The sequence below is a fragment of the Actinia tenebrosa genome, unplaced genomic scaffold (assembly GCF_029948245.1).
Source record: "Actinia tenebrosa isolate PJP-AT-01 unplaced genomic scaffold, QUT_ActTen_1.0 PGA_scaffold4__44_contigs__length_22323623, whole genome shotgun sequence".
NCBI lineage: Eukaryota > Metazoa > Cnidaria > Anthozoa > Actiniaria > Actiniidae > Actinia > Actinia tenebrosa.
The window spans coordinates 2,017,030-2,036,058 of NW_028292581.1; the positions used below are offsets into that span (position 1 = coordinate 2,017,030).

The 19,029-nt window shown below is 34.3% G+C and overlaps 2 protein-coding genes and 1 long non-coding RNA gene across 5 annotated transcripts in view; 1 reads left to right on the forward strand and 2 right to left on the reverse strand.

Moving 5' to 3' along the window:
* Positions 1-3,042, reverse strand: part of LOC116290062 (disco-interacting protein 2 homolog A) — a 28,945-nt gene extending 25,903 nt beyond the window's left edge. The window contains exon 1 of one of the 2 annotated variants that reach the window (XM_031697046.2): positions 2,961-3,042. In XM_031697046.2, the coding sequence (XP_031552906.2) occupies positions 2,961-3,024 (64 nt within the window). In that variant the 5' untranslated portion in view covers positions 3,025-3,042. Of the gene's footprint in view, positions 1-1,130; positions 1,398-2,960 lie in introns of those variants that run through there. The other variant, XM_089036526.1, reaches the window with a different exon arrangement.
* A 2,675-nt stretch (positions 3,043-5,717) lies between these two features.
* LOC116290063 (uncharacterized) lies at positions 5,718-17,663 on the reverse strand. The gene is made up of 2 exons (XR_004196398.2): positions 17,315-17,663; positions 5,718-7,254 (listed from the first exon to the last, which is right to left on the reverse strand). It is a non-coding gene; the product is annotated as an uncharacterized LOC116290063 (long non-coding RNA).
* LOC116290061 (spectrin beta chain, non-erythrocytic 1) overlaps positions 6,425-19,029 on the forward strand; it is a 32,048-nt gene continuing 19,443 nt past the window's right edge. Inside the window, exons 1-14 of one of the 2 annotated variants that reach the window (XM_031697043.2) lie at positions 6,425-6,559; positions 12,307-12,442; positions 13,899-14,050; positions 14,530-14,610; positions 14,960-15,052; positions 15,312-15,400; positions 15,841-15,921; positions 16,319-16,434; positions 16,539-16,651; positions 16,996-17,183; positions 17,672-17,789; positions 18,289-18,353; positions 18,486-18,528; positions 18,685-18,810. In XM_031697043.2, the coding sequence (XP_031552903.1) occupies positions 6,434-6,559; positions 12,307-12,442; positions 13,899-14,050; positions 14,530-14,610; positions 14,960-15,052; positions 15,312-15,400; positions 15,841-15,921; positions 16,319-16,434; positions 16,539-16,651; positions 16,996-17,183; positions 17,672-17,789; positions 18,289-18,353; positions 18,486-18,528; positions 18,685-18,810 (1,527 nt within the window). In that variant the 5' untranslated portion in view covers positions 6,425-6,433. Of the gene's footprint in view, positions 6,560-11,781; positions 11,940-12,306; positions 12,443-13,898; positions 14,051-14,529; positions 14,611-14,959; positions 15,053-15,311; positions 15,401-15,840; positions 15,922-16,318; positions 16,435-16,538; positions 16,652-16,995; positions 17,184-17,671; positions 17,790-18,288; positions 18,354-18,485; positions 18,529-18,684; positions 18,811-19,029 lie in introns of those variants that run through there. The other variant, XM_031697045.2, reaches the window with a different exon arrangement.

The following is a 19,029-nucleotide window of genomic DNA, read 5'->3' on the forward strand; positions in this document are numbered from 1 at the left end:
TAAAATATGTCGCTGGAAAAGTTATTGATACTAAAAAGTCAACAAGGGATCATAACTGATGACAGACGCCTGATATCCCATAATATTTGATATAAAACGCTTTTGTTTGTCATAAACAGCCAAAAGGAAACAATATCATCAGGTTATACCCAGACAGGTCGGGCTTACACGCAATCTGTTTTGATGATTAAGCTGTAGCATCAATGGGATATTTAAAATGCTACTGGCGGCTAAGACCTTCCCAAACCCCGTTTCAAAAAAAATAACTCGAAAACCATAATCGTCCTGAATAGTATTGAAGTACCCTTCTATGGTTGTATTATCTCAAAAAATCCTTACAGACCACATCTGTTGCATAAGGGGTGGATTGTCTTATCATTCATCACATTAATTTATTTCCACTATCTGTCGTGGAGACTTTCCCATACTGACGCGTAACGAAACGCACGTTACAATAAATAAATAAATAATATATATATTATAGTACAGAACACTCAGAGGATATTTTATAAAATTACTTCGTTTTTTCGTCTGATACTTATTGTTGTCGTATGACAGCAAATCATTATATTAATTTAGTCTTTTTGAGACGATGTTTTATTCCATTTTATTTAGTTCTACATTGCGTCACCAAAAATCTTCTCGATTGCTTTCGTTCAACTCGAACTATTCTTTTCGCACAGCCCGTTTAATTTGAAACTTAAGATCAAACTGAGCGTCAACATATGTTTTTACGTCGCAAAAAATAAGGATGACTGGTAATGAATTGATGGAATATAGCTTTGAATTTTTAATGCTTACTGCTTTCGATAATTTTTTAGTTTAGTCGAAAACTGAACCAACTTGGAGAGCGATCGGAATAATCATTAAATCCAAGTGTAGAGGGTGAGTCGATAGCTAGTATTTCCCGGAGTATTTATTGTAACAAGACTCCAAAGAACTCTTATGTTTTCGATAACGTCCGCCACACGCTTACTTGACTTTATAGTTTGCATACTAATTTTTGAACGCTTCTTCATAAATCTGCCATTGAAAAAACACCGACCATAAAATCGGTAAAACGCTGTCGGTGAAATCTAGGGACACCGCATCATTTTCTTGATTTTCACTCAATCGTTTTTTTCACTTACCGGAGAACTGAATGGGCTGTGGTACGGGCAGCGAATAACGCTTAACATCGACCATGTTCACACCATGTGTCACGGGTTTTTTGTTTCTCCTTTTCACTTTAGTTAGACTCATCATGAACGGAGTGCTCACTGCCTTTTCGATTTTCTTAATCTACTAGTTGATCTTGTAGTTGTTGAGAGATATTAGTTCAATAACCAGCATATTATCAATCACGAGAAACAAATGCAAGCACTCTATTCAATGCTCCTGAGGACTAGTGAACCACAGGTAGCAACTTCCGGTTTTATGCTGTTATTAATATTCAATTTTGTTTGTTTTCAGATCGAGGGGACAGCTGGAGGGTTGAAATTACTTCCGGTAGTACCCAGTAAATCTCGGTCGTCAAATCTATCAAATAGCGCACGGAGCAGGTGTGGACGAAAGGAATATCAAAGCTCTATGATGGATGGGCGGAGAAAATGAAGGCGAAGAAGAAGGAAAAAGACCTAATATGCATTAACTAGATAGTGCATTCCTATAACTTGCGGCTTTACTAAAGACTATTTATGATCAGAATCATTGTAATGATTCTTCAGTGATAACTTTGTCTAACGTTTTTCTTTCTTTCTTTCTTTTTTTTTTGCGCTAAATCATTAGCTTGTTAGGTGATTCTAGGACTGACAACTCCTAGACATTAGAGACAAGTGCGCCCTTATCGTCCAATCGCGTGGTTAGTTTCGCAGCAACGATGCAGCTTTACAGAGCACTAAGATCTGTGTTCCCCATTAATATCACTGCGCTCACTATGTTTTTGTTGGAAAATCTAGGATCGACATGACTCGTCCAGAACTGCATGGACCAATTTTCTTAGTTGTATCCACGTCTCCGCAGAAGAAAAAGAAGGGGGAAAAAACACGGAGCGTGCACACTCGATAGAAAGAAAACGGATAAATGCGGTATACAATAGCGATAATACAACACCCTGCTCTGGAACTGCATCTGATAAGCAAACGTGTACTTTTCTGAACTAAGAGATCAGAGATTCGTACAGACACGATGAGAAAATAATTACGTGGTGCGCACCGCGCAAAGGGCCGTAAAATAGAAAGTTGCTGTCTTTACTACTGAAATATTGCGTTTTCCTCGTGAAATAAAGCTATTGTATTATATAGTATTGTAACGTGGCGCTGCGGGAAAAAATAATGCAATAATGTTGAGGGCAAGTTGCACAATTGCTCATTCAGTATTACGATAGAATATTCTATGAATGTTAGGGGAGGGGAGGGTAAACAGCAAAATCATACTTCGAGAGTTCCTCTGTGATTGCCGAGTTATGCTTAGATAAAAAAGTGCTAGTTTTTCAGGTACTGATTTTATAATAGTGTATATATACTTGACTTTCGCCTTAACGGCTCGGAAATAACTCTATATACGGTATTCCTTACTCAAAATCATTTTCGTTAACAAAAGTATCGGTGCCCCATTTAGTCCATATCTAGTTTTGCCGTTTTCTAAGTTCATCTTTTTGCACTAATTCCTATAATTGATGTCCAGGCAGTCCTAGAGTATCATTTATGGTTGTTGTCGAAATATCTTGTAAATTTATATATATATATATATTTTTTTTTTTGCTTAAGCTTGATTTGGGTTATATTATTTCTTTAAGCCGATTAAGCTGTTTGAAGCTAGTGGGATCAGCTTTAATACTTCAGAGGAATCCCAGTTAAAAAACGAATTACATGACATTATATTATTATATATACAAAGTAATAACAAACTAATTATACAAGAACGCTAAGATATTCCAGTGGTAGAACACAAAAATGCATGAAAAATAAAGCGTCACTCACCGCGCAGACTTGAACGTGAACCCGACCAATACTGATCCATCATGTTCCCAAACAACCAAGGCATGACGACAAGTGCAATTGTGCTAAAAACGAAATCGAAAAAGCTATATAAAATGCTTCCTGTCAGCAGGACAGCTTGGTATAGCATTGGTAACGCGACATGGATTTGAAAGTCGCCTTACAGTGACTTTATTTTGTTGTTTAACGTACATCACTCTGCCACCTGTTTTTCGTAGCCATTTGAGGCACGCGATTGGTGGATATTTTTAAGTTGCATGACCATTCGAAGCTAGGGAATGCATTACTCTATGTTTGTAACTTGAAATTGTTCCTTTACTGTTGCTTTATCGCATTATAAAGCCTATCAGTACATGAACTTAAACTGATTCCTAAGAGATTCATCAAAATCATTACGATAGTACGTTCTTATGCAATTGCATCTTTTAGCAGAATGGCAAATACAGTATATCTAGACATGAATGGACCATTATCATCCGACTTGGACATGGATTTTGAATCATACAGTTATAATATAATAGTTTTTTTGCATGTGCCGTCGGTGATTATAGTATACGAGGTCGCGACGCAGGTTTTGGGGGCAAGACAAGTTACTGCTGCACAGCTTCGTAAAGAATGTTATCTCACATCCTTAGCCACGCCTACACTGAAAGTTAAATTATGGAGTAAGGGACGAGAACATTAGATAATTGATGGGGGGGGGGGGGGGGGGGGGCTGCGTAAATCACCCAAGAGTAGTGATATCAAGATTGTACTTCACCTAAGAAAAAAATATCGCACAACCCGGCTGATTTCAAAAACGAAATATCGAGCAACCAAAACAATTGCTTGCAGGGGTTGTTACACAAATATCGTGCAACATAAATCCTACTTTTCTGACAATCGTGTTTGTTTACCACGCGCAATTCTAGTTTAGCCGAACGGTCGAACATAAACAGAAATAGTGGGTCCAGTTCCGACTAAATAACGGACTTCCTGAAACCCCCTCCCCTCCCTTTACCTAATTATCCAATAGTGCATCCCTAAGGTTGTGCCATATCAAGGATCTGCATAGATTTGAGGATCCATGGTAATTTCTCCCTCGTGTTATGAAAATAATAATAATGATAATAATAATAATAATAATAATAATAAAAAATTATGATGTATATAGCGCTAATATCCCCATGGCATGGTTCTGAACGACGCTTTGCAAAAAGATCTGATAAAAACATTAAAAATATAACTACATAGGTATTTTGTTGTGGTTTACATTAACATATTTAAACAATAATTAGAAACAACTTTATAAACACATACATATTTGATAGACATCTTTTTTACATAAAATTATGAATCAATGATTGAAATAACTTTCAACATTAATTGGCTTTTATACATAATAATAAGGATTATTAAAGTTTGTTGAAAAGTAAAAACATAGATATCTGAATAAAACTACTAATAAAATGCTTGTTGAAAAAGCCAGGTTTTGACCCTTTGCTTGAAATGAAACAGGCCTGGAAACCTTGTGTAACTTCAACATATATAATCTACACCTGTTAGTTCCGATCAGACGGTCCGAAACAGTAGCTCGACCCAAACCTGTATACTCAGTTTCTAGTAAGCGGTCACCTTCTAGATATTCAGTGGTCACTAAAGAGGTTGGTCGCTTATTGAGGTTTTCCTCCTTTCAGTCTTCGATAACTAGCCGCTACATGGACGCTCATATAGATAGATAGTAGTTTGACTTCAACTGGTCAATGACCGGAATGTTACGTGTCCTCATCTGAATAAAGGTACGTGTCTCCGGCGATGGGCAAAATGATAATGATGAGGAGTGATATTCCCGGCCCCCATCATCTATGGTAATTGATCCTTCTCAAAGTATCGTGATGGATGCGAGACTACATGATACTGATACAAAAGAAATCACACTTTTTCCTCGATGGAACTTGTGGGATTTCTTTCGTATATGTTAGCATCGCATTCAAGACAATTTTTAAAAGGGTGCATTCGTTCTAAGAGATCACGCACATAATCATCTCAGGGCCGTAGCCACAAATTTCTGATTGGTTCGGCTTTCGAGGGCTTTCGGTTTTTCTTACATTTTTTATTTTATTTTTCTTATATTTTTCCCCGAAAGTTGGTCCGTGGCTACGGCGCTGCATCTTGACTCCGCGTCTTTGCTGCAACTATTCTTTTATACATGTCAGCATAACAGAGCTAATCACTAGGTGTCAAAGTTTCTCATTAAATAGTCTTTTAAGAATCTATAGAAATGCTCCTCTGGTTTACATATCAATAGGTCCTACTCCACGAATGCTTGCACACAGACAATGGCAAAAATATTAGCTAGTCAATTAATCACCCTTTCATTAATTCACCTGACTGCCTGGATCACTTTAGGGTCTGTTTGACCATAATCATTGGCCTGTTCTAATAAAGTATCTGGACCAACGAACAAGCACGAGCTGCGTTCGAAGGTTATCCACAACCAATCGCAAAAAATGGTGAGAGGAATGATGACGCGTAACTAAAATTGATGCGAAAGAAACTGAAAATTCGAAGAAAAATCCGAGTCTCTAGAGCCATGCGAAGATCTAAAATGCCCAACATTTTTATTATTTTCCATGTCATTATACAAAAATACCACGGGAGGGGGAAATAGCGGGATTAGTTTTTCGAATTCCCAGTAAATAATGCAAATCTGACGTAAATTCGAAGAAAAATCCGCCTTTATGGAGCCACGGGAAGATCTAAGATGTTAAACATTTTTATTATTATCCATGTCAATACACGAATACAATGGGAGTAGAAAGTAGCGGAATTAGTTTTTTGAATTCCCCGTAAATCATGCAAATGTGATGGCAATTATCAAAATGACACGACAATGTCACTCGGAAAAAATCATTATTGGCTAGCATCCTTTCACGTTGCCCATTAGTATAAGAGCAAGATATAGCTCACTGCTATTATTGAACCAGTGAAACCCACCAAAAAAAAAACAATTCCAGTGGTCTTTGCTAATAATAAAAAATTAAAATTAAATATAATTGTTCCTTGCGGAATTTGACCTTTGTAGTTAATATTTTGTTATGTTAATGTTTATATCAACTCAGCTAGAGGTCACTTAAAGGTTTAACAGAAAATTTTTGAAAAATTTAGATGCAAATGCAATATTATTCCCCACCAAATCATTTTATTCATTTGAAGTTAAAAATTTATACATTTGAAATCGCTAGGGTCTGGAGAAAGGTGTGTGTTACCCATAACCCAATGAATACTGGCCTGTGATTGGTCGGCTGATTATAAATACTTCCCTGAAAAGAGTCGGATGGAATATCATCAAGTCGTGCCCAGTTTTGGGCGTCTCACCGTATCTCTGTCTGATAACTTAGCTGCGTTCGAAGCTCGTTCGCTCGTTGAGTAAATCGCCTCAAAATCAAGCGAAGAGACAAACAGAAAAGGACACAATGTCGGTGGAAATCGACGTCAAGCATCCGCTTGATCGGCCTTCCACAGACTTGCTTGAAGTAAGTCGACATCGACTAGAAGGCTTACCAACGCATATGGAAGACCGCGATGCTGATGTTATGAGGGTGAGTCCATGTTTGTTCTTCCTATATCTACGCCTTATATTTCCAATGTAGGCACATTCTAAGAGTACTAGTCCGTGGAATACTCCCCATATATTCTAGTTTCAATTGACAGAAGTTGTTTGGTTTCGTTTTGGTGAGTCAGTCGCGTGGAACAGTAATTCCATGCACAAGCGAGGTGTGAAACGGACATGAAGAGCTATGGCGACCACTCCACACGCCCCCAGTACATTGGGCTCAAATCGAACAGGATTTTTGTTTTTTTTCATGCCTCTTACCACTCCGATTACTCCTTCTTGGATAGATCCACTATTCTAGTTTCAAAATAATGATATTTCAGGTGAAAAGAGTCATCATCGAGTACGCAAAGTTCGATTTTCCTGCAAAGAAGTCAACCGCATTTCGAATATTTCACTGACATTTATCAAACCCAAAAGGAAACCATCTTCCTGTTTTGCCTTATTTCCACAATGTATAAGGGTTTTGGCTTAACGCACGGCTACCGTGTGGTGATAGTCTTTTTTGGGCTTCTATTGCTTTCCATTGTTACCAAGTTTTGATGGACACACGATCTTGCCACGATGAATCTTCCTTTTCAGGTGATCAAACCTACTGTCGATGAATGAACTTGGTACGTCTTTTTTTCTCTTCCATCATCATCGCGCGGGCCTTGATTTCCTTGACATCTCGATTCGTTTCTGAAATACATCAATACATCTTTAGTTAGTACTGTACTTAATTTTTCTAGCAAATGAAAATGAAATCAAAGCAAAGCGTCCACCAACAAGTTTAACATTTACTCTACAATCGTATGGCAACTGCATAAAGACCCTTTGCAAAATGATGATGATATCAACCAAATATTTTATAACGAATCTAATATTCTTCCATCATCAGTAATTTTAATAGTCGATTTTCTCAATCCCAATCAGGATTACTGAGTCTCTCAATCCACAAGTGAAATTTCCAGAAAAGAAATTTAGATGAGAGTACTTACTAGTCAAATTAAGAGATCGTGTATGCAAATCGCTAATGCTATAGAATTACCATAGCATACAGTGAAATATACTCATCAGAACACGATCGATCAAATCGGGCCAAGGCCTGTAGGTTTCAGTAAATATTTCCCTGTATGTTGCATGTGGTACATTTTCCTAGGTGTCACGACATGGGTTTTCCGGATCACGACGTTAAAAAGGGTTCCTCCGAGCTCTCCTATCACAACCCACATGTCTGGTGTAAAACACGCGGTACTCTAGACCTGTCCTGTGTAAACAACTCCTTCTCTAACACTTTTTAGAGAGTTCTCTTGCTTTCTCGACAACGATTAGAATAGCTATAAAACCTCAGGACTCGTACTGAATAGTTGGGTTCTTTGATCGGGAGATAAACGAAATGGCATGTGCTTCACTGAAGTCATAATATGTGCAAGAAAATCAGGAGTTACCATGTGAATAAGATCGAGCTAGACAATAGTACAACGGATCATCTTTTTGAAAGAGAAGCATAACAAAGCAACTGCAGTTATGGTTTCTGTAATTCAAAAATACGCGTTGAGAAAATTTATATTAACTATAATAATATTTGATTTCCCAAGTCTTTGAAATTTGTAATAAAAAGAGAATCATTTAGAAAGTATTGCATTGTAATTCAAGCAGATTCACTCAATAGTGTGGCAGGTAGTTAAAGCCAATATCAAGTTTTACAGAATGAAAGTAAAAGTAAATCGAATATTTCACATCAACTGGATTCTGAATGTTTACCTCTACCTTTTGTGGCACATTACCTACTTATCTGTTTTGGCAGTTATTGGTTCAATATGGCTTTTGCTTGTACACAGGAAGGGTAGAGGGATCAACCGCTTCATGGAATTCCTAAGCTAGAAATATAGAGTAGTAACACCTTCACTTTGTACCTTGCAGGTAACATCCTTAACGAGTCTCTTCTTTGTCTAATACTTATACTTTAATATGTAGACATTTTTCTTTTAAGATGATTTTCAAGACTGGTATTTTTTTGTTAAGAAGAGGTTTTCTCTCCTTAAATAAAAGGTATTTAATTCAAAAAGCAAACAAGAAAGGTTAGCTTTTGGGAAATATTTAGATTTCACCCATTTAATATCTATTTGGAAAATATTCTGTTCACTCAGTGGAAAGAAACAGCGAATTCAATAAACTAAATATAAAATGATTAAGATAAACATTGGTATATTTCTTTAAAATATTAGCTTGAGTTTTGAACAAACAAACTGCAAGGAATTATTTTGAAATGTAAGATTGACATATCTGATTATGTCTAACTAGTAAACAACTCTTTATGGCAAAAAATATAGATAAACTATTTAACAAGAAAAGAAATAATTAAGATTGACAACATCAAGGGAGATGAAATTTTTAGAGTCAAATAAAAAATCATTCTGAGAATAATCTTGATATTTTTGCATTAAGAAGAAAATGTAGGAAGATTAAGCTCCTTAAAACTTTGTATTTTGAAATATATACTTTTTACATAATATTATGCTTGAATGTTCATTCAAGGGTAAACTTGGTCCTGAGGAAATTGTGCTAGACAAACTGACTACTTTCTTTGCATTCCAAATTGATTGCATATACATTGGTTAGCTCACTATATATAGAGAAATTATCATGTGTTAAGAGCTTGATATTATTTTTATTCACAATTTTTTATATCAAATTGTGAGTGTGGGATGGTATTGAAAATGAGTGAATAAAAAATATCAGGCTCTTAACTTGAAATACAATTAATATTTGTTTAAATTAGTGTTAATACAATAACAATTTCCAGTTTACCATCACACGTCATTGACATTGAAATATTACACTGATATCGATCCCTTATTATACATTTTACTCCCAATCTTGCCTCTCAGCCAATCCATTGTAACCTTGAATAAACTTGACATTATAAATGCAATATATGTAGGTTTTCCTGCAGATATTGCATTTATCATGTCTAGTTCATTCAAAGTTATAATGGAGATTGAAAATTTTCATTTCTTTGAAGCAGAATTACATCTATATTCTTAGTTTACAAAATGTAACATAAAGCTTATTATTGAATTTAGTTTTCGCTTGATATTGTAAATTATCAAGACCTCAGCCATTTTATCCACCTCAGCCTATGGCTTTGGCAGATAACTTGGTCTTGATAATTTACAATATCACACTCAACCTCATCCAATAAATATTGTATAAAATGTGCAATATAATCAAATACCATACCGTTGTCTGTTTTGGTACCTTTTAGTCAATATTGGCACAATAGGGTGGAACAGCAATATGAAAGAATTGTCAATAAAAATATAATTTTCTAAGAAGATCTTCATGGAGTTCTTTCAATCATTATGTCATTCTATTTTGGTTTTGCTACATAATCACATTACTCTTTTAGCAGTGTTCATGTTTTTCTACATCTGCAATTTATGGAAATATCTGTGAATATTTGAAATAATTCACCACTTTCATCTCCAAATTGAAGGTACAAATGAATATTTCAGTGTATGTACTTACTAATCTATAAATATTATCTTTTGTGCACTTATTTGTTTATTCTAAAGACTAAATGCTTCACATTTTTCTAGTATATCAAACTGAAAGTGAAACTAAGTCAGAACACTCTTCATGAAATCATTGACTTCTATGTAGTATGAAAAAAAGACACTTCTGGAATAATTTCAAATTTTCTTTAAAACTATTTTTCCTGTAACTTTTATCCATGAAATCTTATGCTATACATGTTATATGACTGCCTTCTACTTGTATTTCAGTAGCAAATATAATTCATTCTGATGTGTGACAGACAAAATATTGATTCTCTTTCTCATAGTTTCAGCCAAGAATATCAAAATGGAGCATTTTTTTTTGGAACTGAAGAAATGGCTTTGGACATATCTACTTTCTTGAATTTCTTATGCAAACTCAGTAGTTGTGTTCTGCACATTGGAATTTGGTTTTTCACTTCTGCCATTCAAAAATGTATAAAAGCTGAACACTATAAAGCATCAGCTTATTGCATCTTTATCCTTGTACCCCTAAAAAAGCTTCAATTTTCTTCCCACCCAATAATTTGCTAAGAGTTAAGTTTTGAAAAATGGATTTCCTGTGGTGTTTGTAAAGGTGTTAGGGGGTGGACTTCAAATATTTATCCTCAGTTATTTTCAACACTGTTCCATTATCATATTCCTCCTCTTTTGTTCCTTTCCTCCTATGTTTCAATTTAATTAATAGTTCCTAAAGTAGAAGGTGCCTAATAAAACGTTAATAAAGGTTTAATTTTAAATGCAACTTATGCCTTTATGCAGGAGTTATTAGTCAACAACAAAAAGTTATCTGGCTCTGAACAACTTGGCCAAAAAAGCCAACAAAATTTCATAACATAATAAAACAGATTACCTATTTAGAATATATTTGAAGCAGACAATAACAGAACAAACTGATGATGATGATTTTTGGAATTTTCAAAGATAATTGCACCTGTTATCATTGTGTCCAAAAATTTCTCAAAAATCTAAAAGTTAAGGACTTTTAGAATAGGTCTCCTTAAAAGTTAAGAAATACGTTCAAACATACATATAATATACGAAATTCTATTATTTTGTTTTAAAATATATTTTTGAAGAAAGAAAACATGTCACAAATTAGGCGTGACAAAAATTATGTCGTTACCAATGTTGAACACCTTTACTTTTTCGGTCGGCACAACATGCTATCTCAGCCATTTTTCTATGCTTAATATTAACTTTAAATGTAGCTAATTAAGTTAAGCATGTTTTTAAAAAACTTTTCTTTCATTATTTTAAAGAAATTTGAGGAAATAGCTAAATTGTTTGTGCTATTGTAGAATTTGTTATCATGCACAAATAGTTCAAGATTGTACAACTCTACGTAAACACTCTAAAACTAAAGCATATTTAGATAGAAAAATGCATCAATTAGCTCAGCAAACATTAGTACCTACTTTAGTCGATGAGCTTGCGGGGTAGGAATAACCAAAAGCTGCCAAAAAGCATTTATTTTTGGATGTCTGGAGGAGTCCACTGTTCTCACGCGAAACGATTCGAGGTTTTGATGTATTCATGGCGGGACCAAGGGTTTGGTTTCTATCATGTGATGTGATTGGTCCGTTTAGATATAACGAGAGCTGTGATTGGTTGTTTATTGAAGCGGGCGCGTCACCCCCGATTATTATGCGCATGTGAGAAGCCTTTTGCAGGGAGAGATTTTGCTGTTGTGTCTGAATACCTTTTGGTTTTGACCAAAGTATTCCAGCTTTATTTTGAATTTCTGGGGATTGAAAGAAGGCTTCAGTCCTTCAGTTGGAACTGAAGCATCTTCTACTAGCAGTCAAATTCAATCAAAAGCCGGTAGGTTGATTTAGATCGCGTTTATGACTTGATCTTTCCAGCTTACATGTACTGGCTTTCGCCGCTATTATTCGACTATTACCTCACCAGAAACTTGATATCTTCTACTCTACTTCGGCTCAACTTTTTGTGGTTTAAAAGTTTGACAAACTGCAATTGAAAAATTAAGTAAATGCGGACCTTATTGGCTTCTAACACTAAGAAATCTTGAAGTATGTGGATCGTCATCGCGTGCTCTGTTGCACCAGAAACAACTTTTTCGTGAAGTTCTCCCCAATAATCGTTTGATCATTGCATGTTGGGTTACTTATTAGGCATTTATGATCCCTTTTTGATTCAAGACTAATGTGTATTTGTACATTCTCAGGCGTTCATTGATTCTATGGGCACAATGGGTGAAAATACTGCCGATTACAGCCAAGTCCATGGAAGCGAAGAAGAATGGATGGAGCAGCAAAGCTCAGCTAGACTTTTTGAAAGATCAAGAATCAAAGTCTTAGCAGGTACAAAAAAACCTTAGAGATCCAATTGCTTTATCATTGTTCTCATATTTTTTTTATATATAACCTTCACTAACAGTTATTTCTGGCGTATATGACTAAAATGTTCGTGAAATATTCATAGTTTTGCTCGCATGTTTACAAGTCTTGTCATCTCTTGTGGTGGTTTCTGCTGTGTCCATTGCTTTCATACTTCTAATGATTGTCTTTCTACCATTAACTCGATCACAAATCAAACTCCTAAGGACTGTTGCCTAGTAATTTTTCCTCGGTCTACTCATGAAAAAGCGTTTCTTTTGTCTCGATCTTGAATGTTTGGCTATTTATTTTGGTTTGTCGATTGATGTCTCGTATATAACCAAGTACACATTTGACAGATCGCAACAACCTCTTATCAAATATATTACTTATTCTATAAACCGGAATAAATGTCAGGAATGTTAATGCCTGCAATGGTATATTTATTACTCTTTCAATTAAACGCGATCAGCCATGTATTTTAGGGTAAGCTCAAGTTTATGTTACTCCACGTCTGTTCCACTTGTATAGACATGCTTTCTAAACTATTCCCTCTTATTTTGGGCGGGGTTAGTAATATTTTATAAGAAAATTTGTCTTTTTAGATAAAATTTGAACCTCCAAGACTTCAGATACTATCGATAGGTGACATTCAAATAGAGTTCTGTTAATCTGGAATTGGAGAATTTTGCCAGTAATAATCTCTAATCTAATAAACTGAGTCTAGAATCTTCTACCTCACAAGCATGGGATTTTGAATTCATAATCAATCAATATCAAAAGCACGTAGCACCTTCCAAATTACTCCCCAAAATATTTTGATAAAATACCGTAGTTCTCAAAGTGGCCTTCCCTAAGCCACTTAAAACAATATCCCTAAAGAAAAATTTTAAAGATTGAAGCTAGCTAAGTAAATAATTATGCTGACCAACTTCCTTTTTATATGCTAATAGATATTAAGCAAACGTTTTTAGTAAAAATAATATTATTATTGTAAATCTTATTTATGTCTTACGTCAACATAAGACATTGTATAGTTTACAGTTTACTCTGTTTATGGTGTACATGTAATATTTTGGAAAAAAAATGCTTTAGAAGTTATGCTTTATGATTCATGGCAGACACTACTGACGACAATGCAGTCTTTTGCAAGGTTTCTGCAGTGCTTGTAATGCATTTGTATCTATATTACAATTGTATCTAAAGCTTAGTAATGCACTTTTATTTTGTCTTCCACACTGCATTCCAGACAAAGAAAATACAGTTTTTTAAGAAGAAATAGCTTACTTATTATCAAAAAGTCTAAAAGGAAATAGAAACAAGATGACAACTTAAAACAAAAAGTTACAAATATTTTTTTATACTTCCTTGATGTTAATATTGTCTTGATGTGGTGTTTATAATGTGAGACTAAATATCCTAATTGTTTTTGTTTCACCAGATGAAAGAGAAAGAGTACAGAAAAAGACTTTCACAAAGTGGATTAACTCCCATCTGCAAAGAGTAGGAGCAAGGGTCAACGACCTTTACCATGATCTACAAGATGGACGAAAACTTATTTTACTGTTAGAGATTTTATCTGGCGAGAAGCTGGTAAGAAACCCTTATCTTGATCCAGGGAAATCTCTGAAAGGGCTTCACATTCTTTAGTCATGCATTAGCCGGCTATTTAAACTATTGTTATAAATACTTGGTCATAAACAATGCATTAAAAATGTGCTTAAAATTGCACACCTAAGTTGCCCCAGGCTGCATGACTATCATTCATAGTCAAGTATGATAAGATGATGGACTCAGATATATATCCTTTGACAAATAATAAGGACATAGAAATTTCAACCATATTTTTGAAAAAGATGTATTCTATGATCTTTTGCATCATTAAACTTTAATGAGACTTATGCATGATTCTTCTTAGCTTAAGTACCCTTTTAATTGTGATTGGCATGAAACTTTATATTTTAAGAGCCACTTGACAAGGAAAAAATAAAACATCCATGTTTATTTAAGATGTACTCTAATATATCCAGTAGGAAAAGGGATTAAAAATGTTTTTAAATGTTTTGTTGCAGCCTAAACCGTCCAAAGGAAGAATGCGTATTCATAACCTAGAAAATGTGGAAAAAAGTTTGGTGTTTCTGAAAAAACAGAGGGTAAGTAATAATTAAATTAAAATGAATCTTTGATTCAAATTTCTTTTTGCAGTAACTTTTGGTTCATAATCTAGTCTAGCTTATGTTGCAGGGCTTAAAATAATGATTAGTTAAGGTGCCAGTCATGATGACCAGACCAATTAGTTTTAACTCTGTCATACATCGTTTCTGGCTTATGTTACTGGTCAAAATGACCGGTAATGCAAAGATTTGACCAGACAAATTCCCCAATTAAGCCCAGTGTTTAATGTTTGTTAAACAGTTTTCAAAATGTTCCAGGATTAAAAAAAACAGTACATGTAGAGTTTGAAAGTTTAAAAAGTTTCTAACATTTTTTCTACTTATTCAGGTCCATCTTGAGAATATTGGTGCTCATGATATTGTCGACGGCAACCAAAAGATCACACTTGGTCTGATCTGGACAATCATCCTACGATTCCAGGTAGAGTATTTGATACCATCAGTGATGGATTTGCTAAGGGCATGTATCTATTACATACTTTATATATGTACAGAGAACAAAGTTGAATTACATGTAATAAATTATACTCTCTTCTTAGAGAAATTTGTAAAGCTCATTTCAAAAATGTTCTGTAATCAACAATGAAAATTATAAACCAATAAGGTTTTCCATGCAAAAATTCATCTCCTACAAAACTTTTAAGAATGTTTTATCTAATTGTTTATTTTTTTGGTTACAGATCCAAGATATTATGATTGAGGGTGAAACCAAGGAACGAAGATCTGCTAAAGATGCTCTGTTACTTTGGTGTCAGTCAAAGACTGTTGGGTAAGAGTTTACTAATAAATTATAATTATTATTAACAAAATAACAGACGGTCATCGGACATTGTCCAACCAAAGTTGGAACTTGTCCGGTCATAGATTTCCTTTGCTGATCATTTTGACCAAGCTAAAACTAATTTGGCTAGTCCTTATTTTTTTAATCATTATTATTATTATTTTTTTTTTTTCATTATTTTTTGTATCTCTTAACATTACATATATACAAAACAAAATATATCCTTGAAACAGTATTATATAACTAGCATTGAATAGTGCTAAATAACACAGATGAAGCAATAATAAAAATAGACACTGCCCTATTTATTGCAAAATAGATTTAGTACTATTTTGGATTAAGTGTTTGCACTCTACTTTGTTAGTTATCATCTTAATACATTGTCAAATACAACTTTTCCTAATTTTGTCTGATTGTTCTATTTTTAGCTATCGCAATGTTACAGTTACGAACTTCACTACCAGTTGGAGAGATGGATTGGCCTTTAATGCAATTATCCACAAACACAGGTATATAATGTCATTACTCTATAATCTATATCACATACAGTGAACTATTAGAACTTATTTCTTACGCTAAATATACTATGATTGAAGTCAGGATTAATAATAATACTCAAGTTGTTTTATCTCTGACTTAAAATTTGAAAAACTCTTACAGACATTTCTACCTGTGATGAAGGAATTTCTTCAGTTCATGCACATGTGTAGTTGGTATTTGGGCATGAAAATTTAAATGTTGGTGATGTGTACAACACTCTAGCGGGTGCACAAGCTATCGCCAGTATTTAGATGTGCAAGCCCAAAATACCAACAGGATAAAGGATTTGTGGATTTGGTAATAACAGGAGTATGTTTTCTATTGTTTAGTGTCTAATGATATCTAATACGTAACCAAAAATTTCAGGCCTGATTTGATAGAATATGAGAAGATCAACAAGGCTGATGCGGAACAAAACTTAGAACAAGCCTTTGAAGTAGCTGAAACACAACTTGGAATAACACCACTCCTGGATGCAGAGGGTAAGAGAAACACAATATATAATATATATATATATATGTATAAATAAGACAGTGCTCTCAAAGAAATTTCTGATTTTGAGATGTTGTAATGTTTTCATTTGCAGATGTGATGGTAGATTTCCCAGATGAAAAGTCTATTATTACATATGTATCGGCTTACTATCACTACTTTGCTAAGATGAAAACTGTAGAAGTCTGTGGTACAAGAATTGGAAAGGTGAGCATATAAAGTATTTTAAGTGTTCAGGTTGTCAGCAAGATTAACAAGACTTAATCTGATCAAAAGTTATTCTGAGATTACCATGATATACAGCTTTTACTTTCATTTTATAAGATCTATGTGTCAAAAATTTTCTAAGAAGTTTCTTGGGAATTTTTCCTAATTTGTCAGATCCAAATTTCAAAACATTTATGACAAAAGTGGAAAAAATTAAAGTATTGACATTTGATATCAATAAAATCGTATAGTTCTAAATACCTCTGTTTTAGTTATTGTTACATCTATGACATATGACCTATTTTGTATATTTGACTCAAAATGTGTTATCTATCAATTTTTAGGTGATAGAAAGAATTAAAGAAAATGAGGAACTCATAAACGAGTATGAAAAACTAGCCACTGATCTATTGGAATGGATTGAGATGAAAATCCAAACGCTCGCCGACAGAGACTTTGCTAATACTCTTGTTGGTGTACAACAACAAATGCTGGAGTTTAACCAGTATCGAACCCAGGAAAAACCACCAAGGTATACAATAAAACAAAGCCAATGATAACTATTCCACACTAAATTTTACTTATTCGTTTGCACTGTTAGATAATTAGTATTTTTACTGGTAAACGAAACACTGCGATCAAAATAATTAAGTTAACACTTACCTACGTTTTTTTTCTTCTTGACTTTGCTCACTTCCAATTCCATATTCCAGAAGTGCTTTCATTTCATTTTATATCTGTTATGGAGTTAATGGCTTACAATTTTGGAATATTTTCACTGCTTTCTTACTGTTAAATAATCTTAAGAAGTGTCTCCACCAAGGATTTTATCCTCACCAGATGAGAACCTGTTTCAGCATGCCTCTGATCATGTGATATTTCACTTTCCTCTCATACTGTCAAACACCACACCCCTTGTGTTCCTGTTAAACTAATTTGCATCTGAGATCCCATTGGTTGATTAATTTTGGTGATTGATTGACAACTTTGCTAATTGGCTTATTTTACTATGATTGATAGGTTTGTGGAGAAAGGAAACCTTGAAGTGCAGTTGTTCATCTTGACTAGTAAGCTACGTGCCAATCATCAGAAGATGTATACACCACCTGAAGGAAGAAGTATGGTTGAAATAAATAGGGTGAGTAACCATGGAAATACATAACCATCATCATTATCAGTTTCTCTAAATTCTCTAATCAATATTAAATTATAATTATAATTCTGGTAAGAGAATAATACCGACATAAAAAATAAAATAAATTTTAAAAAAAGATAAAATGCATGTAATTTTTTTACATGTTTTTAGGCTTGGAAAAAATATTTTCTGATTTAATAATGATGAGATAATTAAAAATTATATGAGAAAAAAAAAAGAAAAGTTGGAAAGAAAAAGGATACATTGATAATAGAAAATGCAATTATTGAGAAAGAGGGGAAAAGTTAAAAAACTACAAAATAAAATTCAAACACTTATCACTTATCATCACCTTTTTATTCATAAGAAACTACTTAATTGTAACATGATTCAAGTTAGCCCCAACATGGTTTTTAATTCTAGTGTATTCAGACAATATTGTAGATATAGAAACCAGATGGGGAAAAAGACACTAAAATTGTTTTTTCTTTTGTGTTTCTAGGCCTGGGAAAGACTTGAAAAGGCTGAGCACGAGAGAGAACTTGCTATTAGGGAAGAGCTGATGAGGTTTGTATGCTATTTGTGATTTAGTTTGTATGTTATGAGAAAATGAAAAAACATTATTAGCTAAATATTATTGTTATTAAATTTTTTTTTCACCAGTAAAGTAATTAAGCATATGATTTTATTTTTGAACAGGCAAGAAAGATTGGAGATGCTTGCTGCCAAATTTGACAGGAAGGTAAGAGTTGAGTTACCAAATTTTATTCCAGATTTTTTTTTGGGAGGGGGGAGGGTTGAGAGAGGATTAGCTACAGTAAAATCAATTGATGAAAAAAATGAATATGTAAGGGAATTATGTCAGAGTGAGTCCTAAAATATGACTTTCTTTCCACAGTATGCCATGCGTGAAACTTGGCTCAATGAAAACCAGCGTCTTGTTTCCATTGATAGCTTTGGTAATGATCTGGCGGCAGTTGAAGCAGCAACAAAGAAGCATGAAGCCATTGAAACTGATATCATGGTGAGTAGAGAAAACAACGACCATGGTTATGGTATGGCCATGGGTGTGGTATGACCATGGTTGTGGTATGGCCATCCATGGGTGTGATATGGCAATGGGTGTGATATGAACATGGTTGTGGTATGAAAATGGGTGTGACATACTGGCATGGGTGTGGCTGTACAAGGATGGGTGTGACTTTTCCCCTCCCCTTACTTGAACCACATGATTTAAACCCCC